General features: G+C 38.9%; 1 protein-coding gene across 6 annotated transcripts in view; it reads left to right on the top strand.

The window, feature by feature from the left end:
* SLC1A2 (solute carrier family 1 member 2) overlaps nucleotides 1-27,342 on the top strand; it is a 77,167-nt gene that overhangs the window by 42,066 nt on the left and 7,759 nt on the right. For 5 of the 6 annotated variants that reach the window (XM_085224577.1, XM_085224572.1, XM_085224573.1 and 2 more), the window contains 8 exons: nucleotides 5,915-6,054; nucleotides 7,923-8,075; nucleotides 8,657-8,907; nucleotides 12,304-12,472; nucleotides 15,332-15,458; nucleotides 19,000-19,233; nucleotides 21,977-22,171; nucleotides 24,775-24,909. In XM_085224577.1, coding sequence (XP_085080703.1) covers nucleotides 5,925-6,054; nucleotides 7,923-8,075; nucleotides 8,657-8,907; nucleotides 12,304-12,472; nucleotides 15,332-15,458; nucleotides 19,000-19,233; nucleotides 21,977-22,171; nucleotides 24,775-24,909 — 1,394 coding nt within the window. In that variant the 5' untranslated portion in view covers nucleotides 5,915-5,924. The remainder of the gene's footprint in view (nucleotides 1-5,914; nucleotides 6,055-7,922; nucleotides 8,076-8,656; nucleotides 8,908-12,303; nucleotides 12,473-15,331; nucleotides 15,459-18,999; nucleotides 19,234-21,976; nucleotides 22,172-24,774; nucleotides 24,910-27,342) is intronic. The other variant, XM_085224576.1, reaches the window with a different exon arrangement.

Below are 27,342 nucleotides of genomic sequence, written 5' to 3'. Positions count from 1 at the left end.
ACTCATTTGGAGAGCAGTAGTGTTCGCTTAGGCCACTCTTCCCTGCAGGTTCTGTGAGGATGCCTCTAGTCAGCTATTTAGATCTGATTATGTTAAATTTGGAGAATGTATACTAAATGCTAACTTGGCAGAAATAGCATAGTTGTAAAAGGATTCAGGGAGAAAACTCCTTCTCCTATTGCAAAAAGCAAGGCATGCTGCAGGGTGTTGCTTATATCAGTCTCTAGGTCAAATCAGACTTCATGATCAATGACAATCTCCACTCAGAATTCATTACTGTTCTGCAAATAACAAGGAAAACCCTACATAACACAGTTAAAATTGAATAGAAGAGCCTAGTGAAAGGCTTAAAATAAACCCTTTGTTAACACAGACTAAACATTCCTTTAGTAGTTGGGTGCTTTTGCATGAGAGCTTACTATGAAACTAGAAGGAGGCTGGTGCTCAGGCTGTGCTTCACAAGTGTTGAGGCAGACGATCTAGACTTCTGGCATTCAAAGAATGAAATCACTCTTACTTAGTGATATTATCCATAAGTTTTTCTAGTCACTCACTGTTCATCTCACAGCTGTAGTGGACTCTTTTCTACAGGATCAGGTGATGACTGAAGTGGAACAGATCTGTCAGTCAAAAACAGAGCACATGCCCACAGAATCAATGGAGTTAAACTAATTCTCCTGTATTCCAAAGAAGAGATACAACCCTACGCCAAACATTACTGCTAACAAATTTCATTTAGAGTAGATTAAGCTCTTGATTAAACTCCCATGCAATTCCACTGGGTGCTAGAATGAGCTCAGAGAGTGAGTACTCATCAAAATTACTATATACCAAACTTAATAATTCCATTTTAGTCATGACTTTTTGGTGACAACATTTGCAACACCTGTCTCAAAATTAGATAATTGAGCTTTTTATTTTGAGTTAAGCAAACTTTTTTACCTTTCTAAAAATGCCATTTATTCCAGGAACAACTGAGCAAGTGCTAACATTTATGTCTGCTGCTTACTCATCACTTAGAATAGAGCCACACTTGGTTTGACAGGAAACATCCAGCTCAAAAGGTGTTCCCAGAACCTAAAATGTGGCTGCTATGTCCAGAGCTGTTTTCTCAAGAATAGCTGTAGCTGCCCATATTGAAGTAATTGCCACTTTATTCCTGACATTCCAGGAAAAGAGTGCTGTTCCTGTTACTAAAAGTATTGCTAGAAACTTGAGTTACTCTACTGTGTAAAGCTTAATATACCCCTGCAAGTTATCTTGCCAAGCCTCAAACAATTGATTACCCTCATTTGATTGTCTTGCTCTAAAATAGCCATTTATTGTATTAAATAAGAGCCTCTAAGCAGCTCACCATCCCCCAAAACCAAAAAGCAAAAAATTCAAATTAACCAAAGCAGACTTTTATACTGAGAATTACCTGCTTGATTAATTGGCACAGCTGGAATACCTTATGCAAACTAAACATCATCACTGCTAATTTGCCCTGTCCTCAGCATCTGTTTCTGCTAACATCATTACGATCTTTGCCTACATTTTTCATTTAAGTCACAAATTATTCTTTCCTTGTGGTCTCTGCTTTAGGTTGATGTCAAACTGGGTATGTGTTCCAATGACTGATTGGAATTTAAAGGGTATTGTCACTTCAATTGACACTTTGACACATTAACAAACACTTGAATTGTTAACCCCTAAGTTTTGTGAGAAAATGAGTTTATATTTTGTAACAAAGTGAAAAAGCAAATGATCTTTTCATACCCTTATATATAGAGTCTTCAATGGGAATGTGAGAAAGAAAGGAGTGAAAATGAAGTATAACAGCAGACTTTCACAGAGGGAGGTAAAATAAAACCTAAGAAAAATCTTTGAAGGAAGTAGGACTGAAAACCCCAGAGGCACTAAAGTTTTAATGAGTTGTTTTCCTACATTTTTACACAATTATGCCTAATAACCAGAAAGCGAAACAAACAGCAGCTTAAAAATTGCGGAGAAATACATGAGCACTATAACAGGCAAAATTAACTACAAACGTTTAAGTAATCTGAAATCAAATACTTTTGGACAGATTTTGTTCTTGTGCAGACTGGGTGGATGGGGGACACTGGAAAGAACAACTGGCTAACCTCATGCTTACTCAGGAAAGAGATTGCTTCCTTCCTTGAAAGGTGATAAAATTGCAGTTGAGTTCTGTTACTTGTTTCTATTAATGCATGCATGTATTGCCTTGGCAGAGCAGGTAAAAGTACAGATTGTGTTCACTTTGGGACATCTCTATACTCACAAGGTGAATAAAAATCATTTCTTGTGGGCTCAGAGAAGTTTCTCTTCTAGGAGCAAGTGCTGCCTCAGAAGGGAGAAGCACTGGTGAGCTAGGTTAGGCAGAAGGTCATACTTGGTGTGCAAAAGCCACTCTATGCATTTAGCTTGTGGAATGAGCTGTTTCACATGGCTATGCATTTTCCAGTTTTTGCTTTATGTTTTTACAAGTCCCATCAGTGTTTTCCAGTGCCTGGAGTTGGCAGAAAACAATATCTTTAATTTGAAGGCCTCGGTTCTTACAGTTCTCTGTGGGCCTATTCCACAGCTTAGCTGTTTGGCTGCTTATCGTTAGGACATATGAAAATAATGAGCAGAGTTAATTTGCAGTACAGTGTTGTAGCTTCAGTGACATTAGACTAAAAGAAGTTTTGGTCTGCTGTGTTTCAAATGAGCATACAGAATGCTTGGCTAGTTTGAATAGCTATGGAAGCTCCACGCAGTGGAACAGCAGCTTATTCAGCAAAGGTGATCATCAGCATGTTTGAGAGATCACATCTGCTGAAATGTGTCTTGTGCTGTCTCATGATACGTATGTACAGAGGTTCCATTAACATGGAGCTAATTCACTGAATTCAACCTCAGGCTCAGTTCCTAAGACCCAAGTCTACTTCCATGAGTCAGAGGTCAAGCAGATTTTCATCACTGAGTAACTGGATAGAAAATTTCTGGGGCAAAACATTGATTTAGTCCTTGCTACTCAAGAAGCTTCTCTTACCATTCACAGCAGATTTTTGTTTTGTTAGTGTCTTCCTTACCCAACCCCCCCGTACCCTACAGCCTCCTTAAGAGCCTTGTCTCTGGTCTGGTGATAGAAATCTCAGTGCTAAGAGCAGTGCTAACAGTGCAGATGCTTAGATAATTGTTCTTGTGGTCCCACTTTATATGCAATCATATCCACTTGTCAACATTTTTTGTAACACATCTGCACAATTAACTTTTGTGTCTGTGTGTGTGTTAGGTCCTTTTCTTTGAAAGCAAAATAAAAACACAGCAATTACATGCCAGTCAGAATTTCTGTTCTTGGTGGAGGTTTCCTTCCTATTTTGAAGAGCTGGAGAATGCAAAACTCATTTTTTGCACTTCAGAGAAAAACACATGGTTGATGGTATGAAGATCCTGGAAAAACAGAAATGCCTTTAAAGAGCTTCGTGCCCTCACTTTCTTCTCATCTCAGTGATACTTGCATACAAGAACTTGCTGTAACACAGAAGCTCTGTGTTATCTGAGAACCTCAAGCAGGGCTGGATTCGGTGCACCTGGGATGTAATCCTGAATGGCAGCTGCAGGAGCAGGCCCACCATCCCTACACCTCATTAGCCTCTGTTTGGATGCCTTGGACCAGCCTCCAAGGGCAAGGAGTGCAAGTGCCAGCAAATACCCAGATGTCACTGAGACACAAGTGGGAACAGAAATAAGCCTTGGGTACAGGATTGGGACCCGAGGCCTGCTTCTGCATGGAACGGTTCTATGGGCAACAGGGGCAGGGAATTGTTTCTTCTGTTGTCTGTCAATCAGGAAAATGGTGTTTAGAGTAGCCTGCAGCAAGTATTTGTGAGGTAGCTTTTTTACTGACACTGTGAAGCTATAGGTGTGGGAAAGAGACAGCATCCAATCTGGGAAACCAAACTAAACCTAGTCTGGAAAGACATGTGGCTTCAGCAGGGGCTTCTGCTTACTGACCCACTCTAGTTCTGCCAATAATTTGCTACTGGAAGATCCTGTAATATTTTCTTTTGAATTAATTTCAACCGTCCATATTTCAAAATTTTGGATGAGAATAAAATCAGCCTTTGGTGAATATAGGCCTAAATAAGCGCTGCACTTACATGCAGCGTGCAAGTGAGACTGGAAGGAGTTCTTAGATGTAAAGCTTAGATCCCAGTCTCCTTAATTCTGTGGCATCCTTCCACGTGTGATTTCATGTCTCTGTGACCCATGTGCACGAACACTACAGATGCTATTTCATTCTTCTTACAGCACTTCAAATAACGGCACGTTGTCCTCTAATTCTTATTTATATCTGATAGTTGTGTTCACTAATTTTCAAGAAGGCATGCCACTCATTTGAGCTGTCAGAACATGCACAAATATTACTTGCTATTCCACTGTCAGAAGTACATTTTATGATTATAAAATACAAAAGGTACAAAATCTAAATCACAAGAATTAGAAATTTCCCATGTCTCTTAAAAAAACATATCGCCTGATATATTTTTTACTGGCACTGCTATTTTATCCACCAGGTGCACTGGAAATAAATGCCATTTTACTTTCAGTGGGAACATCACAGAATTATTTTTGTAATTCTCTATCAAGAAACTTTATGAAGACAGTAAACTGTGCTATATATAATAAAGCATTGTTTTGTCTCTCTAGAGATGCTTTAGCTTGCTGTTCTTTCTGTGGCAGTCATAGTGATGTCTATGAGTCTCCAGACAGACTCATAGTGGGACAACATATCCTGATTTAAAAAGTAATAGAGCATCCAAGTTTTGTTTATCACATTTTTTTTAGCTCTGTAAACCTCAATCTAATACTGTAGATGCAGATTTGTTTTCTTTTTTCTTTTTCTTCCTAAAGTCTTGTCCTAAACTGGCATAAGACCAGGTCTCACAATCTTTTTCTTCTTTCCTTGATAATAAAAATTGCATTTTAGCTGTTCTTCTGATATTTCTCATATTTAAGTAGATGGCTATAAGGTTTGTGGAAAGTGTTTTATTTGCAGCAGTATTTTTTTGTTTTATTTTTCCTCAAAGTATATTTAAAGGTTTTGTATATAAAAAATGAATCTATTGCTAATGATTTCTCAGGCACTGAAAAAGTTTGAATCTTTTTTAAAGGCCTACACTCATGTGTATCACTCAAATATATATATATAATGTATGTATATATATATATATATACACACATATATGTACATATATACATATATGTTTTCCTTTAAACATTACAAATTCAATGAAACCAAAGGCTTTCATGGGGAATGTGTAATTTTCTGGGTTTTTTTTTTCAGTAGCTGTTAATCAAATCACATTAGAACTTGGTTGAAAAAGATTCTTTTGAGCTCTGCGTTTTGATTATATTAATAGAAAATATTAATGTTGAAAAGTTTTGGGAATCTTACACAAAATATCCCGTAATGGATTGTTTTACCAAATCCTCATTTTTAAATTCTTTTTTTTTTTTTCTGGATTGGAATTAAACAAGATATTAACTGCATTTTTCTGTTAACTGCTTTTCAGCCACCTTTCCTGTTTCAGGGGACAGCTGTGATCTCCAGGGAAATCAGATTCCCCAGGTCATGACAAATAAGTTAATGCATGAAACAGTTGGGTGTCCTGTGAATTCATTGTGTTTGCAGAGAGAACTCCAAAAAGTACCCTATTGGTTACACGTTTAGAAGAGACATATCAGACAGTAACATTTCAGACACCTCTCTCCTTAGAGCAGTAAAGATACGGTGTTTATGAAATGTGGGAAGCAATGGAATATGCATCAGATTCCCTAGTTACGTGCGATGGAAATAATCCAGGCTTTCCTCTTCCTTTTGGCATCTTGTGCTCTAACTTTTACTTGATTTTCATTTTTATTCCAGCGCCAACAATATGCCGAAGCAAGTAGAAGTGAGGATGCATGAAAGTCATTTGAGTCCAGTGGAGCACAGATCTGGGAACATATGTGTGCAGTTCTTCAAGTCACTCCGCAGGAATCTGCTCCTGACTCTTACTGTATTTGGTAAGCTACATCTGCCTGTCTGAGTGCTCTGAGGATCTGTACTTGTTGGTGTAAGACCACAGCCCCTTTCTGTGCTCATCTGCTGTTCTAGCTGAACAGTCAGACAGTGAGTAGGACACCTTTAGGCACTGCCCCTCTAGTTCAGGTGTGCAAGGTGTTATTAACACAACATGGAACGAGTCCACACAACTGAGCTACCTACTGTCTCTGGTTTCGAATGGAATGCAACTGAAGCCCCAAGGTGAGTCAGATCAATGTCATTCAGTGAAACCAAATGCACTGCACATTTTCTCTCTGTTACTTAAAAAAGGAGAAAAACTTTCAAAATTTACTTTTTCTCATCTTTTTATCTCTCAGCTCACACTCTGCTGTTAAGGTTTTTCCCCCTCTCTGTAGCTGTAAGCCAGTGCTCAGTGATCTCATCCTGAACGTTACCTCTGGTTTTAGCAGCTTCCAAATATGGAACAGTTTGACATTTTATTGTGGCTCCCTGGCTCTTTGCCTGGCTCATTTTCACTGAAAGCCTAACAGCGTAACTCAGCAAATTCATAGACATACTCTGTTTTGTTATTGTTTGAAAGACTAACAGCAGCTGGTCGTGAGCTACAAATTTCATAGCCGTATTTTTAAGCCTTCAAAACACATACTGCTGAAATGTTTAGACAGAGTATTTGCATTGAATCATCTTTAGAAGGTGGCTGATGCAATTCCATAAAAGTTTTAAGTAAACGTATATTCTGCATCATATCAAACTGGTACTACAAAGAGTCATAGTTGCTGTAAATCACAACTTAAGCTCTGATGTCAAATTTTGTTACAATTGAGCCTGGGATAAAAAAAGACAAAAGCATCCTGGATGTAGAAACAGAATATCCGTTTATGAAGACCCTGATAGGGAAGTAAATGTGGCCTTTTTTCACATAGACAGGACTTTAACAGCCTCAGCCCTGAGAGAGGATTTTAGGTGTTCTCACAGTACACTTGTGATGAAGAAATTCTTTGTGGTAATGACTATTAGAGAGTGTTAGTACCACAAGAACAGAAGGATGCAGTCCATCAAAGGGAGGTAGCAATAAATTAGTACTAAGAATCAGATTTTTCTTCAATCAAGTTTTCTGCATGTGTTACATTACAAACACTTTAAAGGATGAATAATGGCTCTGTAGGAGTAATTTCTGTTTTGAGTAGAAAAGTGGTGTCTGGCTGCCTGAAAGATCAATTAGGATTTGAAAGAAAGCTGGAATTGACAAGGTCTTTTATCAGCTTAATTCCCTAGTTTGCTTAGTAGTGTGCTGATAAAATCAGAGATGACCACGTTGCTAGTAAATGACTGATATTCCCCTCCAAAAAGCCCCAGGTTACCCTTGAATCTGTTTTCCTCTCATGACCATTTTATCTTTCCTGTAGGGCTTTTCTTAGGCTGTAAAATAGCTACTTATGCTGTTTTGCTTTCATGCAGTATCATTCTTATACTAAGAGCCAGATGTAATACTGAGAAGAGTCCCAACCCTGTGTACATCTCTACATCTCAGTGCCTCGGGTTTGCCTGCATTTAACTCTCCCATAGTGTGTTACAAGGACTATACAGTATTATTAAACCTCAATAATATTGTGGGGAAAATACAACACAGAAGCAGAATGGCATATTAGGTACAAACTCAGGACTATTTCTCTTTAGTTGTGAGATATATGGTAAGCATGTTACAGCTGGTAGCAATCAGGGGGTTATGCCTTCCAGAATCAGTCTCTCTACCAAAAAACCACCTTCCATAGCTATTTTTCTTCTAGGCTTTTCTGATAATCAATGAACATGGATCAATTCCTGTATATTTTTCTTTTCTACTTACTCTCTTTTACTCTCCTTCCAGGTGTCATCCTGGGTGCATTATGTGGGGGTCTTCTTCGTCTAGCAACACCTATTGACCCTGACATCATCATGTTAATAGCCTTCCCAGGAGATATACTTATGAGGATGCTAAAAATGTTGATCCTCCCTTTAATTATCTCCAGTTTAATCACAGGTAAGATCTATTAGCCATAAATACTTTAAGGTGCTTGCTACAGAAATCACCTGGTTTGCTTTGTGTGTGATCCTGTCAGGGATTTTGCAGTTGTAGTGTGTATTTGGAGTTAACTTAATTTCCTGACTTTGATAGATGCTCCAGTGAATTTGTTTTCAAAAACATGCTGACATACCACATTCCTTAAGATAAGAATTTTCTTAATGTTTTTTTCACCTAATTCCCACATTGAACCATGTGAATTAAGGTGTCATGACAGTAGAATACCTTGCCTTAAATCTGTGCTGTCATCCAGAACATGAACAATATGCAGCATTATAAGCAAAAGGTGGTATGAACTCTTCTTTATTTTTTGATGTCTCTTGTGCAGTCAAATGGAATCTCAAACTATTCTCTTTAAAGTAGTAACAGCAGATATTTTTAACGTAAGATTTGGAGGGAGAAGTTTCAGCAAGAATTACACAAAGAGAAAAAGTAGGCAGACGTTAATATTTACAAATTATGCAGCATTTTCTGTGATGCTTATTGAATTGGATATTGAGTCTCTGTTTGTTTGTTTCTTAAAAATAAAACACATGCAGGACTGTCTGGTTTAGATGCTAAAGCAAGTGGCCGATTGGGAACGAGAGCCATGGTCTACTACATGTCCACCACTATTATTGCTGCCGTGCTGGGGGTGATTCTGGTTTTAGCTATCCATCCAGGGAATCCAAAACTCAAGAAACAGCTTGGTCAAGGGAAGAAGAATGATGAAGTATCTAGTCTGGATGCTTTCTTGGATCTGATCCGAAACCTGTTCCCTGAAAATCTAGTCCAAGCATGTTTTCAGCAGGTAAATCCTACTCCTTCAAAATATTTTTTAAAACTTTTATTGACCAAGTTTGTCTACAGAGGTAGTGATGCAGAAAAAGAATGACAGAAACAGTGATGCGAAGAGAAATACAGGTCCTAGGACTTGAGCAGGTAAATGAAAGAACATTATTTGTAGTTCTTTTGTTTAGTAATTATTATTTAATACATTTTTTTAACATTATTTTTAGTTTGTTACTAAGTAATCTTAAAAACTTTTCCTCACTTCTTATACAGTATATAAGGGCATGAATGATGGCTTGGCGCTGAGTGGCTGATGACTTACAGGATCTTTCATGCTCACTGAATTTGGTCTTAGTCATTACCTACAAAGTCGGTGGTTTTATAGTGCCCAGTGTATAATGACTGAATGATCTTCACTCAGGCTGGTTGCCACGGGAATGTACTCTGAAACCCAACTTCCCATAATTTCCATAATATCAAGAGATTACAATCCTATGTGAGGATAATGCACTCAGGTGGCTGATCCACCCACAGGTGGCTAGGTCAGGCCAAGTTTGAGGCATGCTGGGAAAGTTGGATGTTAGACCCTGTGTTGCTTGCCTTGTACATAAATTTTGTCAAAAAAGCTTTTTGCCAATACTTACTAAAAATGGCTTCACTTGGAAGCATAAAGGAAATAAGAGATCAACAAGCCTGCCTTTCTCAAACAAATTTCTTATATGTGAGCTGCTTTTTCCTACAGCTAAGCTGTTTGGCAGCAATGCAGACTTCTTTTTTTTAAAGGAAATAAGCTTTTTTGCCAAATATGCCCTTAAACGCTCCTAAGTGAAATGGCATGAGCTGTGATTATGGCTGAAGAGGAAGGGGGGGAAGACAGAAGAGGCCACGGGGGTGAAAGAACAGAAGGCAACCTAAGATGCCAAAAGGACATGAATTTCTTCACTTCTTCCACAGTCTTCCACATAAAAACACATAGTCCTTGGGGGTTTAATGAGAGAACATTCTCAGTATTTCCAGATCATCATGGGAATGTCAGTCATGTGGTTAAACTGTGGTTGGCCAAACACCACATGTAATGTGAAATGTGTTTTTGCAAAATGGAGGGGGAGTACAGGATACTTGCATATTTTTCTTTCTTTCCCTAGTTTAAACTATGGAAGAGAGAACTACACTTCTGGTCTGCTGAAAGTGGCTGAATACCTTGACAAAAGAGAAAAAATATGGGAGAAAAAAAAATTACGCTACCCGTGTAAAATAGTTTTCTTAAAACCTTAATACTGCTATTTCAGCGTGCATAATATTAATGTTTAATTCACCTCATTACTTACAGATCGCCAATTCCATCGTTTGTTTCTTAAGTTTACCAATGCAAACCCATTTCAAAGCCCACATTACCAGGACTGTGTCCATTGACTGCTTTCAGTGGCACACAAAGGACACTCCCTTTTGAGCTTATGGCCTAAGTTTCCTCTTATCAGATTCCCAATTAATTGCCAGTGCAAGCCTCTATCACAAAGCTACTTCTCATTTGCAAAGTCATTCACAATCCTTTCCACACTGAACTTGTCTTCCATTAGTCCTTAACTGCTCAGTAAAGGAGTTAGAAGGAAAAATTAATTCCTTTTAGTGCAGATATTTATGCAGACTTTCTCCACAAGCAAAGTTTCACTCAAAGTTTCCAGGTTGCCTCAGGAGGAAGAAAATTCACAACATTCTTGCAAAGGTTGTTTTTGAAGCGTACACAACAGTGGTACTGTGCAGCAGTGATCCCAATGGGAGTTCTACAAACAAGGGATTAAATTGCAATTTTTATATAGCTCATCTGGCAACTGAGCTCAAAACCATCATGGAATTTCTGTAGCTGTTGATTTATTTTTTTTTGGTCAAGAAAAAAATTCTTAATTTATAATAAAAACTGCTATTCCAGAAGAGATTTAAGTTAAGTGCCATGACAGAGACACGGGCGATCACGTTTAAATGACTGCAACATTCAAATAGCTTTCAGGCTTCAGATATTGTTGTTGGAATCTAAACTCTGTATTAAACATGAGGTAGTAAGTACTGTGACCACATGCAGTGAAAGGCTGAGGACTTCTGTCTTAAGTGACCGTTGTGGAACTTCTGAGCTTTAATGTTTTAAGTTTAATTTCTGTGACTTTGCTCTTACATTTCATCTATGTTACAAAAATATATTTAGCATTGATAACATTTCTCAGATAAATTTGAACACTTGAAAAAAATTGAAAACATGCAGAAATTGATGGTTTCAGAACTACTGAGAAGTTTCTCGCACAGGAGCTGTGCAGGCTTTCTGTCTGCAACCCCCTGTCTAATGTAGACATCAGGTTTGGTAAGGAGAGATGTAAGGTATGTTAAAACAGTATGTGGATCCAATCTGGATCATCATCTGTAGTACTACAACGTGTCATCTCAGCAGAAAGAAGGTGCAAATGTTTTTGAAAGACTAATGTGTGGCTCTGATGCCTTGCTCAAACATATTTCTAAGAGCACAGAAAATAGGCAGCTGGTGGGAAAACAGCGGCAAAATAGTCATGAAACACCTGTCTCATAGCCATGAAGAGACATGAAAGGCTCAAGGTGTGATCTATGGGGAAAGGCAGTCCTTTCAGTGATTTTCCTTTTTTCTGCCCTCATACCCCACTTTTTTTTTTTGCCTAGCCATAAACTGGAGCCCATTCCTTTCTCACCATTCTTTCCTATATTTCTCTTGACCCTTCCTTTCATGTGCCAGGAGAGGTCCACAGTCATTTAGCTACTGATGCCTTCTTATTTTAAAGGTGGTCAGATTTGATTGAGTAGTTACCTGGTGGTTTAAATCTTTCATTATCAGTTTATTAGAATGTTTTAATTAGAGAGTTCTGGGTCTGCGTGCATTTTATTTTAAATAACCTCAGTCACTGAGTGAAGTGTTGGAAATATCATGAATTTTTAAGTTAAGCATCACACTACACTAACTTGAGCTGGGTAGTCCACCCTAAATAACAAGCCTTATTGTAGAGTTGCTGCTGTGAGTGATTTTAGAGATAGCCGACTTTCAGTGCTAAATAATTTACATCTATGGGTAACATACAATCTGTGAAGCACCATTTGTGAACCATCTGGACAAAGAGGCTAGCTATCTGTAAAACATTACACACTAGCAAGAAGGAAAGAGTATTTGCCATGCTTTCACACCAGAATCACAGTGAAGTTTCCCAGGACTGCGTGTCATTTTAAACTATTGAAAAACAAAGTTATTTTTGGAAGAAGGGGTAAGAGGCTGTGGAATGTGTGCCTAATCCTTTAAAAATATAGTTCTCTGGAGTTTCAAGTGAAAAGTTATTATTTCCTGATCTCTCATGTGGAATAAATCCAGTCTATCTCCATTCTCATCCTTTCTTTTTATTGCCTTCAGATCCAAACTGTCACCAAGAAAGTGCTGGTGCCACCACCCATTGAAGAGCCACCTAATGTTACTGACTCTGCTTTTGCTCTGATGAATGAGACAGTGCGTGAAGCATCACCAGAAGCCCAGCTAGTCATTAAGAAGGGACTCGAATTTAAGGATGGCATGAATGTCCTGGGTAGGAAAACTTGCCTGTCAAATATCTACATCATGTGCCTGATGCAGTTTCTGGCTGTGACTGGGTAGTCAGTGTTGTCTGATCTGCTTCTCAGTGCAAATTCAATCTCAACAAATAGTTATCTTCTTACCTACTGGCTTCCCTTTGGTCTCTGAGATGAAAACCAAACGGTCTTGGTAGAAGTACAACGATATCACAGAATCAGGTGAATTATTCTGGAATGGCAGCTTTACGGGAATTATTTGGAGTACAGTGGGAAACTATGTAGGAGGTATCCAGAATATCCTTTCATCATAGAGGTAGCCCATCTAGACTAATAGCAATTCATATTGGCAAAACAGTATGGAGGAGGGCTTCAAGAGGCAGTGCTTTACCCACCCTCTGATGAATTTGAACTCAGTTGTTTCTAATAGGTTTCTTGGGCAAGCTGAACTAGATTTTGGCTTGAGGCACAGCCTGAAGTGAGAGGTGGGGTGTGCACCGCACCACCCAAGAAAAATCCCAGAGAGGCTTGACACATCTCTGAGTCACAACTCCCTCTCTCTTTCATCTTGGCTGCTGACCTTTACCAGCTGCACATTATGAACAACTGCCATCATGCCATCTTGTCTGTACAAGCCAACATATGGGGGTGGTACAAAGGTTTTGCCTATCTCCCACTCCTTCCTGAAGCACCTGTTCAAGCTGAGGCAAAGACATGAAGGAACAAAGAGTTGCCACACCACTCTTAATTTCTCTTCTGCGCTTAGACTCAGTTTTACCAGCCCAGAAAGAAGTGATCCTTCTTCACCTTCTTTGTGAATGTGGGTGAAACTGGTCTCAAATTAGCCCTCAATTTGTAGTGCTAATCAGCACAACCATGCTTAAAGACTCATGTGCTCTGGAGCAGCATGTTTACAGGGTGAAGGTCCGCACCTGTGTTTATAGGTACTGCCCTCACAGTGAGACAGCATATGGCAGTACTTAAACCACTGCTTTATCCCACCACTAGGCTTTCACTTTTTAGTGGCAAATGGCCCCTTACAGACTCCGTACAGCTGATAAGCAGTTCCTACTAAGCCAAGGATTGCTGTGCCTGCAGACCACCACCATGTATTGGTGAATTGGCTGGCAGAGGCTGATTTACTTAGACAGGGGACATGATATCAATAAACTGACCTGAGGACATTTTTTTCCTCTCTGGGAGACGGCCTGCTTAAGAAGAGCTGGACCTACTATTCCTCTGCATCACTAGACAGAAGAGCTGCTTTCTTTCAAAAGGAGCGGATTGGAATTTTGCACCAAAATTGCATTTCTGATGCAAGAGATGAAGTACATTTAGTGTGAAATTTGTGCTGTGCTGATCCCATCATAGATAAGAAAATAGCTAGAAGGCTGAGTAAAATTCCTACAGGAAGGAAATGAATGCTGTTAAAACTATAGTTTAGGTGGGATATTTACTGTAGTGTTTTGACTGATGACTCTCAAATGTTGCAGAGTCATTTGTTGTTCATTTTTTCATATATATAAAGTGAACACACTGAGGAATTGCCATCCAGGTTGCATAAACTATGCAAACCAGGCAAATTCCTGCAAGTGTTAGCCAACCTGACTTCTCTGAATAATGCAGCAGCTAGCCTGGAATTAATAGAATGAAACCACCTACAAACATTTTCTGATGTGCAGTCTAAATTCCAGCAAGTTACTTGGTCTTTGACTGAAAAGCTTTTCATTATTTCTCCATGATCTGCAGCACACGTACATGCATGTCAGTGCTCTCTTTAAGTGACTCAGCAAAGATAGGTTGGTGCTAGATAGTGATCTTCTATGCAAGAGAATGGATACTTACATACCACAAAAGGTTTATTACTAAACCTAATGAGAAGATATGAGACAAAATATCTTTTCCCAGCATAGTAGTAGCTGAAATCCATCCTTTAGAATTTTTTTTTATCCTTATCGGTTTCTCTTTAGGAATTTCCCATGAATTCACACATTTGTTAAATACTGAGTTTGTATCATGATTGAAAATTTACCCTCAAGTGATGCGTTAACTTTCAAACCACCTATCAGTATCACCCAATAACCCCTCTCTCAGGACATTGAAAATTGCTGGAAAGCAAGGGTTAGCTTTAGAGAGACAGCTTCAAAGGAACACAAGACAGGTGCACTGATAGTTTAATGCTCCATGCTTTCTCACCTTAGTCATCTAAATTTAGGGAGCCCATTTTTACTTGTATTGAATCTATGATTAGATATCTTCTCTCGCTGAAACCATCAGCAGTGATCTGTTTAATGTGAATGTAATGGTTAAGCTTGAAGTACAATACAAACCTTCTCCTCCCACCCCCACCTTCTTAACTAGGCTACTCCTGACCTGCAAAAAGCACGTTCTGGGGTTGCTACTAGTATTACAAGACTGACTGGTCTGCAGGTTGAATCTGCCAAGGGTTTTTAAAAAAAAAAAAAAAAAAAATGTTAAATATGCTCTTGGTCTCTAGTGACTATTTCAGCAACAAAAAACAGTAATGGTGTAGTGCTGTGTTGCCTCCCCTATTTGCTGGGGGCATGAGGTTTCTTACAATTGTATAGCACTGGAAAGATTGTGGTGATCAAATCAATTCAGAAAAAAAGAAAAATTTTATAGTTGACCTGTGAAGTTAGAGTGTGGTAAAGTACTAGAGTACTAAAGGATATCCTGCAGAATAGAATCATGAAAGTTGAGGGTGAGTTCATGTTGAAAAGACCTGAGAGATGTATAGCACACTATAGTCACTCTCTGAAATGTGGATTAGCAGGTAGCACAAAGACACTGACTAGATGCAAGACCTTGCTAAAACCTTTGTTTTTTACTTGGTTTTAAAACTTTTTCCTCAATAGGTTTAATAGGATTCTTTATTGCTTTTGGCATTGCTATGGGGAAAATGGGAGAACAAGCCAAGATGATGGTGGATTTCTTCAATATCCTGAATGAGATCGTAATGAAGTTAGTAACTATGATTATGTGGTAAGTTCAAAGTCCTAACTTCTGAAACAAAATAGGTAAATAAATAAAAATCTATCAAAACTCTATTATAGCATACAGTAAACATAATTTGTTAGTAAACAGTATAATGAAATAATTTGGTTTTTAAAGACTTACCAGTTAAGTTAGAACCAGAACAGCATTATTTCTGTATGCTGAGTATTATTTAGGAATGATTTTGTAATATTTCTGAAATTGACAAGCTTTGTACTTTTTTTAGTAAAATCCAAAACATGAAGGTACCAGCAAAGACCTTCAAATGCCACATTTATTATTGACACTCATTATATAGGAAGGCATCTAAGCATACAAGAATAATACCTTATGTTAAGAACCTCCATGTCTTCCTGGGAGGTTACAGAGCAATCAGAGTAATCCCAGAGTATTATCTATAAGGTATAATTACAAAGAGGCCTAAAGACATACTTCATTTGTTGTCTTCTGTAATGAAAATACTTCACCATCAAATAAAATTCCAGTGGTCTTCAGTGATGCATAGTTCCTCCCCCATAATTTCAGCAGAATTTGAGTTTTGGAACACCACAGCAGTGGAAAGATGCCTGTCCTGTTTTTGAAGTACACCCAATAGTAATAACGGGGCTTGGCTTGCCTTCAAGGGAATGACTTACTCTGTGAAGACTAAGCTCTTGTTTATATTTCTGGAAGGTTACTTGCTCTTTTGTTTTTTTGGTGATTGTTCTGAGGGCTTCCCCCAGAACAGTTGGCATGCAGTGACAAACCTGGACATATCACATAAAACCCGTTTTTCAGACCATGAAAGTACACTGCTACTTTTAGCATCTGTAACACTATAATGGGATGGAAGGTACCACAATAGTAGCAGGGTGGCAAAGCCTATGGCTACAGCAAATGAGAATGAGCCCAAATACAGCAGCCACGGATGCAGAAATGAAGGAAAAGAACTGCTTACCTTTGGAAGGCCTCAGGAAAGCAGAAAGCTCCAGCAAAATACCCTTACCTCCTCTGCCAATCCTTAAATGAGGTCTGGAAAAGGGTGGATCCCGACTCCACCCCTTCCGGTCACTCAGGTGCATTGCATGCACCTGAGCTCCCCTGGGTTGGCCCTGCCTTCCCACCAGGTGCTCAATCATTGCTTCAGACCCTGACTTAGCATTTCCACTACAACATTGTACTACTACATTTGGTATCTCCACAGTCTTTCAAAAGAAGAAATACTTTCTCCTAATACAGTATGTATACAAGGGCTGATCTGAAACTAATACCACCTATTTTATAATGGACCATGACATAAGTGGCAGATGTTGGTGGTATGGCAGGAAAGGTTGAACCTTCCCCTAAATATTCTATTAAACTTTGTTGCTGTGTGACAGACGACAGCAGAGGGACAGTCTGACAAAATGGTGTCTGATATGGGAGTGCGCGTTAAGCAAATTGTTGGATTACAAACAGGGGAATATGTGCGGAGCTGAATATCAGCTTCAGTGCATTGGAAATGATGGTGACAAAACTGAAATATCACAGTTTGTGCCAAATGAATCTCATGAATGCTCAAAAAGGAACAGAAAGTATACTGTATGCAAGTTTGTCAGAACCTATTGAAACAATATGATGCTGAAGATGACAGTTTTCTGGATTGTATCATTTACCGGTGATGAGATGTACATGGTGTCACCATCACGAGCCAGAGTCACAATGGCAGTCCATGGAGTGGTGATGTGTGAATTCCCTTATAAAAGAAAATGTTCAAAACACAGCCCTCAGCAGGTAAAATTGGGTGCATTGTTTTTTGGGATAGGAAAGGAGTGATACTTCTGGATTTCCTGGAACACGGACAAACCATCAACTCTGACTACAACATCACAGTGCTGACTAGGCTGAAGGCTTGATCTTCCAGAGTCAAGCCAGAGATGAAGACAACCTTTCTCTGGCAATAAAATAACACCAGGCCCCATACCAGTTTGAAGACCATGGAGTACATTGGCCTTGCGATCTTGACTGTTCTACTACACACCAAGTTGTCCAGATTTGGTGCCTTCTGACTTTCATCTATTCACTCTGATGAAGGATGAACTGTGTGGGCAACATTTTCTCAGCAATAACACCATCACACTATCACAGCAGCTGTGAAACTGGGTCCCCTCCTCTGGTGCAGATTTTTTAAGCGTGGCATTCAGGGCTCTTGTTCATTGCTGGCAAAAATGCAAAGATAATGGTGGTGACTATGCTGAAAAAAAGCATTTCGTAGCTGATAATTTTCTCTATCAAACAATGCTATTGAGCTCTATGTAGCTGTTGTAGTTTCCATGGAAGTAAATAGGAAGCATTACTTTTGGAATGACGTATATATCATAGCTCATTGCTACCCATGATTCATGCGTGTCTCTGGAAATTAGAGTCACAGGACTGCAGTATGGCTCTTCCCTGAGGCTTTAGATGGACAAAGTTTGTCAAAAAGGGAGAAGAGTGCCTGAAGCATGAATATTCAACATCATCAATGTTTGAAAGGAAAACTTAAGCAAGAGACATGTAGACAGGAACAGTGATGTAGAAATGAGGTGAACAAAGCAACTTGAAGCAATGACTTTTTCTTCCTGTTATGCTTCTGCTTTTCTTTTAGGGGATCTTGCCACATAAAAAGTTGTTTTTATTCACAAAGCCCTCCTGCTTTCAGTAGTTACGGTAACTTGCTGATCTTGACTATGCATGGAGAGAGACAGTAACTATACTCAAATAACACTCCAAGGGCTAGAATTTACTCTTATTTCACTTAGCACCAGTTGGTACACCCAGGACATAATACCTTATTTAAGTTATGAAGTTTCCATTTTAGTCAGTATTGCAATGGCAGGAAGCCATTCAAGTTTCAAGAAATTGACTGCAAATATTTGTTTCTTTCTACTGATCTGCTTTTTATTCCTATTTTCTTGACAAAGAGATTGGTTTTGGGAGTTCTACTTGTTCACTTCTGTCTAGAATTGTTAAAGAATTGCTGTGGCTAGAAGCAGCATTTTTTCATATGTGTGTGTCTTTATAAAGACAACTGTATTTCAGAATTGCATTCTGTTTGGCTTGTGATCTCCCTGCACAGAGCCCTGGGCACGTGGCAACTCCAGTAGTTAGCAAAGGCTCTCGGGAGCATGCCATTTAGCTGAAACAAATAATACAACTTCCTGAAACTAGATGAACAATGAATTGTAAAAGTTAAATATTAAAAACAACTACTACATCACTGTACAATCCTGTGTAATGTTATCATATCCTCAAAGGATGTCATTCCAGGATCAAAGACTTTTCGGGAAATGCATATTCCATTCAATAGAATGGAATGAAATGAATTAGATGTGGAATTTGCTGGAGATGGCTAGTGTTTTCAGAAGAGGTGTGAAAACAAGCCACTGTATTTCTGTCACTTCCTGATCTGCATCTCAGTGTCAAGCCTGAGAAGCTCCTAGTCGTTTCTAGCCTGTATTCTGTTAAGGACACACTTTATGACTTCATGCTGCAAAGATCAGTTCTGTCTATGTTTGTTCTCTTTCCCCAGGTATTCCCCTTTGGGCATTGCTTGTCTCATCTGCGGAAAAATCATTGCAATCAAGGACCTTGAAGTAGTTGCTAGACAACTTGGCATGTACATGGTAACTGTGATTGTGGGCCTTGTCATCCATGGAGGGATCTTCCTGCCTCTGCTTTACTTTGTGATAACGAGGAAAAGCCCCTTTTCATTCCTTGCTGGGATTTTCCAGGCGTGGATCACAGCGCTAGGCACAGCTTCCAGGTACACTTGAGAAATAACAGCTTTACTTATTTTTAGTGGATTATAGGATGCTGCTTTAAGGTCATACATCTGCTGTTCTGACCTTCATTTTATGCCACTGAATAAAAACTTTTTTAAAAAATCCAGCCTTCTTGGAAGAAGTGGGTTACAACACAAACTGGGGATTTTTACAGAGATTGTGCAGCCCACTGAGGAGAGTTGGGAGACACTCTTTTAGTTTTCTTTTCTCACATAGGCCAAATGACTTGTATGCATTGTTACCTCTGTCCTTGTTTCATCAGTTGGGAAACTGATTATACTATTTACTTGCCTTTTAAAAGCGTGTTAAGGCTAGTCTCATTGCCCTGAGGGAAAAAATAGTCCAAGGCTTCAGGAGAGAAATGAAAGAAATGGATAAAAGTCTCAGATGGCTACCAGCTGCTTCTTGTATTGAGTTATAATGGTAGTAGAGATCTGCGGAGATGCCATAGGATTTCTGTATATCTGCTGATCTCAGTGAAGATTTCAGTGCATCCAAGCCCCTTTCCTTCTCTTCTGTGGAGGACACACGAGAGATTCTGGGAGCTCACAACATATTAGGCTTGAACAGAATCTGGTTCCCAAGCAGTGACAATGAGTTACTATAATGCCCTCATTTTATTCTTTCATCCAATTTGACTGAGCAAGGTGACTCCAGTTAAAAAAAAAAAAAAAGCAAAACAAAACACAAAAAACTGAATATATTAGACTCCTATGCATTGTTAATGCAGAGAATAAACTCTGCTTATGGACTTACCTCAGTATTATGTTTTGAATTACTGGCCAGACAGCTATGGACCAGTTCATAGCTCCACAGACAGATGACCATGTTACAACAGTCACCATTATTCAAGTCTAACCTGGTACCACTGGAAGCTTGGAAGCTGCTCCATACATGTGTAGTCCATACACAGAGACCTAATAAGGCTCTCGGTTTGGTTGGGCTGAGGAACCATGGAAGGAGACTATTTACTGCGCTCTTTTAATAAAGAAACTTTGCTTCTGTGGTCTGCTAACGTGTCCTTGCTCACGGTGACAGAACTGGAGAGGGAAGATATTTATCTAATCTCTACCTGTTGAGCCAGCCAGGGTATGTTATGACATTGTTAACCTATGGCTGATACACACTTTGTGCTGGTGATCTGTTCTGTGAAAGTAAAGGTAAGGTGGCATTTGTATTTCAGAAAAAAAGTTATTGGACTCAGTTTTAATGTGTGTTAGTGAACTACGTTCTGTTCTGTTCCTCTTTTAATAAGATATGGGAGTGCCTTTACTGTAAAAGGCAAAGTGATGATGAAACTGACTTCAAAAGTGAAGTGCAAATATTGGTTAATGAGTCACCATAATTTCATCCGTCTGCTATAAATATAACCTCTACAGTAACATATGGAAGAGCAATACTTTGTTTTTAGAAAGTATGAATTATCTCTAATTTGGCTAAAAACAGAGAATATTAAACATTTGATCAACTTCAATTAAAATAAATCGTAAATGCAAGTATATATTTGTGAAGACTCTAGGAAACAAATGATTGGTACTATGTATGCATGGCTTGCTGGCATCTATTAAAAACATCTGTTAGAAAAATCAATAGCAAAATCAATAGCATCTCTGTAGTAATGGATAAATTTAAGTGTTGGAGAGACTCTGAAATTACAAGGCACCAGAAACAATACACTGTAAGTATTCTTCTGAGAAAATGTGATGGGTCTTTACTCCTTTATAAGCAAACTAGTATTTTTGTAGGGGCAATGACACCAGCATCAGTGATACGTGATAGTGAAGGCCTTTGAGAAATTCTGCCAACTCAGTTGAAGAAAAGCAAACAAACCACTGCAGATGTTCTTCAGCTGCTTCTGTATGAGACACCAATAAAACACATTTCTCAAGGTCAGGTTTGTTTTCAGAATGGCTTTTCAGGCAGCAACCAACTTCATTTAGTGGTGAACTTGACCTCAGAGATAATACGGAAAAGTGAGGAAACAAAACATGCTCCTGTGTGGGTTTCATACTTGTTGCAGCAAGTCCTTTGCCTGAGGCATGCAGACGTGCTAGGAAAGTGAAGCAAAAGATATTTGCATATACAGGGAAGGAGTATGTTCTGTTTTCAAGAGTATTTTTTAGATGAAGATGTTTTATTTTGAACAAGTGAATAGAATAGCCTTACTGATTCCCACAGAGCCAAGACACTGCGGATCAGTGCAAGGTGCCCCCTTCCAGCTGTCTTTCACATCTCTTCTTAAACTCCGACCATGTTTGATATTCTTTCCTGCCTTCCACTGTCTGGGAGCTGCATGTGTTTTTGTATGTATTTGCCTACTTTTTTTTTTTCCTTAATTCAATAATGCAGCACTGATTTCTCCCTTCAAAGTAAATTTATAATCAAATAAATTTGGATTTTTCCCTTCGCTTGTAATTCTGTTAATCAGAAAATACTAGGAACTGGCCTCTTTAAGCAAAGTGCAAGAAATAATTCATATATGAGTCTGAAAGCTTCATCTGCAATCTCTCAAGCTCTTGTCTTTCCTGAAGTCAAGTTCATGCCTTGGCCTCAGTCCCATCTCCAGCTAAATGTATATTTAAATGAAACAACGGCCAAAACTTGATTCACAGCTGAAAGCAGAAGCAGAAAGTAAACAAAGAGCAGAATTTCTGACTTTGCTTCCTCATATATATATTATATTAAAATGACATCTTCTTTACTTATTTGCTTTCTCTCCTTCAGTGCTGGAACATTACCTGTCACATTCCGCTGTCTTGAGGAAAATCTAGGCATTGATAAGCGTGTAACGAGGTTTGTTCTTCCTGTTGGAGCAACTATTAACATGGATGGAACTGCCCTTTATGAAGCTGTGGCTGCCATTTTCATAGCACAGATGAACGGAATTGAGCTGGATGGAGGCCAGATAGTTACTGTGAGGTCAGTTCAAAATTACTGCAAGATTTGTTTCTACAGACAGTAAAAGGTGAAGCTTTCACCTGTCTGTCTTCTCAGTGGCTGTGAGATTCACTGTGAAACCCACAGATTTCTAGTAATGGTATGCAAAAGAATGGCATATATGTAGGTCCTGGCTTTCTAGTGACGTTAATCTTTAATCTTTTGCAGCCTCAGTGCATTCTAGTGGTGTTTGTACAGTATTGCTGTTAAAGATGCTCTGTGAAAACTGCATTTTTTTTTGTTCAGTGCAGTGCCTTTTAGTATAGAGGAATGCCTCAAGTGATACATGGGGCATTAACTTTCTAGAACGTATAAGTTTATATATATATTGGAAGAGAAAAATACTCCTAAACATTTATCTATGTCTTTGGGGTTTTTGTTTGTTTGTTTGTTTGTTTCTGTGAACAACAACAAAAGAATGGACTCAGTGTAAAAAAATCTTGAGGGCGAGATTGCCTGCAGCACGATCTAGGTACTCTCGGACTTTTTCTCTCTAACCCACAGAATGCTATTCTTCTGATATCAGCTTTTCATATTAAGGACTATCTCTGGAAGAACAAAGGAAAGTACCCATTCAAAATGGGTAAAAGTGATTCAGGATGGTTTACTGTAATGGAGTTTTAAGACCCATTAGATACGGTGACTAATAAGAAACAAAGGCAAAGTTATGACTGCTGCAGCTTTAGTTAATTTACAGTGGAAAACTTGATGAAGACACCAGGCGTAACATTTTGAGTAGTTAAAATGCAAACCACAAATGAAGGCTGCCAAGTATGCCTTCTTCCTGTAGTTTTCACCCACCCACCCTTCTTTTATTAAGCCCTTTTAACATGTAAGAAGTTTCTGCATAAGGATATATAATTCTGTGTTCCTTACCCAGCTGTATTAGCAGCAGTTTTTCCATTTCTTTACCTCCTGCCCAAGCCCCTAAAATAGTAAAAACAAGGTTTCTAAAACATTCAGTGCTGCTTCTAATGAAGACAAATGATAAATTCAGGTCTAGCCTGATAAATGAGAACAGTAATTTCAGAGATACCACTTCTAAAAACCAAATTACAATCAGGGCAATTAAAGCCAGCTAAGCCCAAATCTGAGTTACACCTCCTCCCTCCTCTGAGGAACTGGCTCTAGCTCTGTCTGCTCGCACCAGTTAAGGCTGTGGTCGTCAGCTATGACTCACGTTTGATTAAGCAGTAGGCAACTTGGGACTACGTAGGAAAACTGTTAGTTCTCTTCACACAACAGAACATTTCTGCTCCAATGTTACAAGAGCCTATCCTATAAGACCCCTATCCTTCCAGCTGCCAGTACTAATGAATGGGAAGTTACTAGCTTTTTCCCGCCAAACCAAGGATGTGATACTGGGGATATTCAGATAACTGGGATGTAAATTCACAATGACCTTATTAGTCTTTGCTTAGTCACAGTTACTTCATATTGATCGTGCAGATTATATCATCTTTGGGAGAGTGTGAACTCAGAAATGGTGGCTAAGCCAGACTGTTCAGAACTGAACAGTGTCAGCTTCTTTCCCGTGCAACCCTGTGCGTACTGCTATGAGAAGGCCAGCAAAGAGCCTCTCCTGGCAGAGCTTGGAAATGCTCTCTCACCAACTCAGGATGGCTATGCCTGAGGAGATGACACCACATGCAGAGCCTGATGGCAGTGTGAAGCATCCTGCCTGCTGGAATCTGTCTGCGGGTTTGGAAGGCCAAGCTGCACTCTAACCCAGACACCTGATAAACACACTATGGTCTGGACTGTCCGAGTCAAACCCAGCCGTCTGGCAGGTCTAGATCAGGCTGGCATCCTCATAGATTAGTTCAACAACTAAGAGCCAAAGATTTTCCCCCAGAGACCTTCTTCTCCTACTTCTGTGTTGGGAGCACTTTCAGATTTGTTGGCTACACCCACAAAATTGCAACCATGTTATTTAAGTCTGTGTTCAATCTTAAAAAGACATATAATTCTCTTTTTTTTTTTTTTTTCATTTTCCCTTTTTTTTCTTCTTTTTTTCCCCCTTTTTTTCTTTCTTTGGTCCTTCTTCTTTTTTCCTCTTTTTCTCTTTTTTTTCAATTTCTTTTTTTCTCCTTTTCCTTCCCCTCGTCCCCTTTTTTTCTTCCTTTAGGTGGTTCTCTGACAAATTTATTTTACATTCTACATAGTATTGTCCAATTATGCTATTTGTTACAGTCTGTTTTGTGTTTTTACAGAGTTCAGTATTTGAAGCACTGATATGCAACTTATTGGCCTTCATCAGAAAACAAAAGAGGCTAAGGCAAATACAATTTTGGATTTATGAACCTATCAGAAAAAATTTTGCATTTTTATCTAGAGTACTTTGTATCTAGGCTTGGTACATCACTGTCTTGCACTGTGGAGGTTTTGGATACCAAGATTTCTGTTCTCCTATACCTGATAATAACCACTTTCTCTCAATCATTACCTCAAAATTCACTCTTTAGGTACCATGAATAAATATAAATGAACCATCTAAGAATAATACCTCCCTACTGATGACACGAGCAAGCAACAAAATTCATATTCCTCTTCCTGCTACTTCCATTTGATTTTTGTTTTTGCAGTTTGACTGCCACTCTTGCAAGTGTTGGAGCTGCCAGTATTCCCAGCGCTGGACTCGTCACTATGCTTCTCATCCTGACTGCAGTGGGTCTCCCTACCCAGGACATCAGTTTGCTTGTTGCTGTTGACTGGCTATTGTAAGTTGTGCTGACTTCACTGCTCAATGCAGAAAAAGAATGAAGGGAATGCTTGCTTTTCTGTAGTGCTTTTCAGTTGTTGATCCTAGAGAACTCCAAAAATCTCCTGCCAGTTGAAGCAAAAGAGAAAATAGGCGCAGACCATTTGATGAGAAAGGAAACACTGAAAGCAGCTTCTCAGGTGGTAGAAATTGTTACAGAGCTAATAAAGTCCATTTCTGTGAGCAAAGGATCTTCTTGTATGAGCGTGGGCCCAAGGATCATGCATTTTTGTCTTCTTAATAATGCTTCCCTATCACAGATAGCAGCACAGCATATTATGATCAACAGCCATCTCTCCCCTGGCATACTTGTACGTAGTAAAGACGTATGTTACTATTGTTCCAGGAGATGTAAGTATTCTATACCATTTGTGCATTTCCTCCTATGCTTGCAGTCTCAGCTGCTCATTTGTGAAACTTTCAGTCCCAGTTACACTACTAAAACTATGCAAGAAGCAGCAGCAGTGTTGAGAATGTTAAGCTAAACCAGAAAATTATTTTCTTGTAATTATCTCTTAGCTTACTGAGAAGAACTCAAGGTCTTTGTCAATTCTTTGACATTTCTTCTATAGTGTATCTGTTATTACCTGTCTTTTCACTATGAGTTGTGAAGAATGGTGTACAACTCTGGATTCTGTTTCAAGGAAAAATGAAAGAATTACAGCTTGGCAAAGCAGAGGAAAAAATTACTTACATATTTTTTGTATAACTGAATATCATGATATCATGACTCAGAATGTCAAAGTAGGGCAGGGTTCAATAGTCAGAGTGCAGCTGGCATAGAGAAAAATGTGATATTCTGTGGGTTTTAATATATTTCTGAGGTCATGATTGAAAACAGGAAAGTGTTGTAGACATCTGCATCTGGAAAGAAGGAAGCAAAGGGAGGTGCATACTCATTTTAAATCTGTTTTTACTGGCTCTCAAAGTGGGGCAAATAGGTAGGTTTCTGCAGCTGGTAGGAGGATGTGCAAAAGAAGCCTATGGTTTGTTTGTTTTTTTAGGGAAATGTCATTTAAAAATATTCCTGTGGACTGAGAAGCTCTGCCCACACTAGCAAACCTCAGAGCCATTAGTTACCAGCAGTTATGATCCAGCAGTACGTGTTGCTTTTCAGGCTTAGGTATCGTTACCTCTGGCTTACCCAGCACTGCTTAGAGAAGTAAAAGCATCTTGCTGCGGAGATGTAGAAGTGTTGAATGTAAGTATAGGAAGCAAGACTGAGAGAAAGTAATTCAGAAAGAAACATTTTATGGTATCTTTCCAAAATAAATGCCAATCAGAAGAACCTTCCAGCACAAAACTTTGGTTTTGGATCCTTCTGGCCTAACAATCACTTGTGCAACTTCAGAGTGGCTCAGAAGTGAAAGACAGAGGAAAAAGGGAAAGGAGACAAAAAATGAGATGAAAAGCTGTAGTGTCCTGACACTACTGCTGTGAAGTTATGGCAAAGTTTGCTGGTGAAGGTACTGTGCTAATTAGCATACGGCAAGGGCTAACAGCTTTGTTTTACATCTTCCAGTGGTTGTGTCAAGGTCTAAAGAGATATGAAAAATAATGTTGTTTACGTTGGAGATGATAAAGAAAGGCACGCAAGCCAACTTTTGAGCAGTCTGTTGGGCACAGCACACACAAACCCTATCTAAGAATATCTGAAACAAAATGTCATAAAAACATATTTTCTTTACTTACGAACATTGCCTTCTTCCATTTCTTTAGATCATGAAATAAAACTACAGCAGTATTTATAACAGAATGTAGAAGAGAAAGTTAAGAAAATCTTTGAGGCATTATGAAAGCCACTTTTCTGAAACAAGTAGAAATATTTTGGAATAGTTCCATTTATAGCAGTTGAATTCCAGTTAACGAAAACTTTGCAGAAATGGCCTACTCTATGAATTTTTCAGTATTCCTGATGAAAGGAGCTATCAATTGATTTTACAATACTGCCATCATCTGAAACTGCAGTCCTACCAAAACCAACCTTGCAAGATTTGGTCATCGTGCAACTGACTTTTGACTGGCTTTAAGCTTGGCAGTTTTTCCTTCAAATGGGAGCCAAAAGGTTCCTGTATCGATTTTTTCTCATGTCTCTCCAATATCTAAAGATTAGGTTGCTAAACCTTTCCTCCTCCCACACATACATACAAAGTGAGCTCTTTCACCAGGCAAGTTTCCCAAGATTTCACAACTCTCACAGTTTTCTCAGTTTGAAACTAAGCACAACGCAGCAGTGACATTTAATAGGACAGCAATTATATGCCAACAGCTGCAATGAAGCAAGCTTCTTTTGCTCCAGCTAAAAGCTGGCTTCTTTCCAAATGTGAGACTGACAAGCTTAACAAATATCATGGCACAACCTCAAATACAGTGATATTTTGCAGTGAGGAAA

Source organism: Meleagris gallopavo, chromosome 5 (assembly GCF_905368555.1).
Source record: "Meleagris gallopavo chromosome 5, MGAL_WU_HG_1.1, whole genome shotgun sequence".
Taxonomy (NCBI): Eukaryota; Metazoa; Chordata; class Aves; order Galliformes; family Phasianidae; genus Meleagris; species Meleagris gallopavo.
Note: the sequence above shows the minus strand (reverse complement) of the source record. Positions and strands in the feature narration are given on the sequence as shown.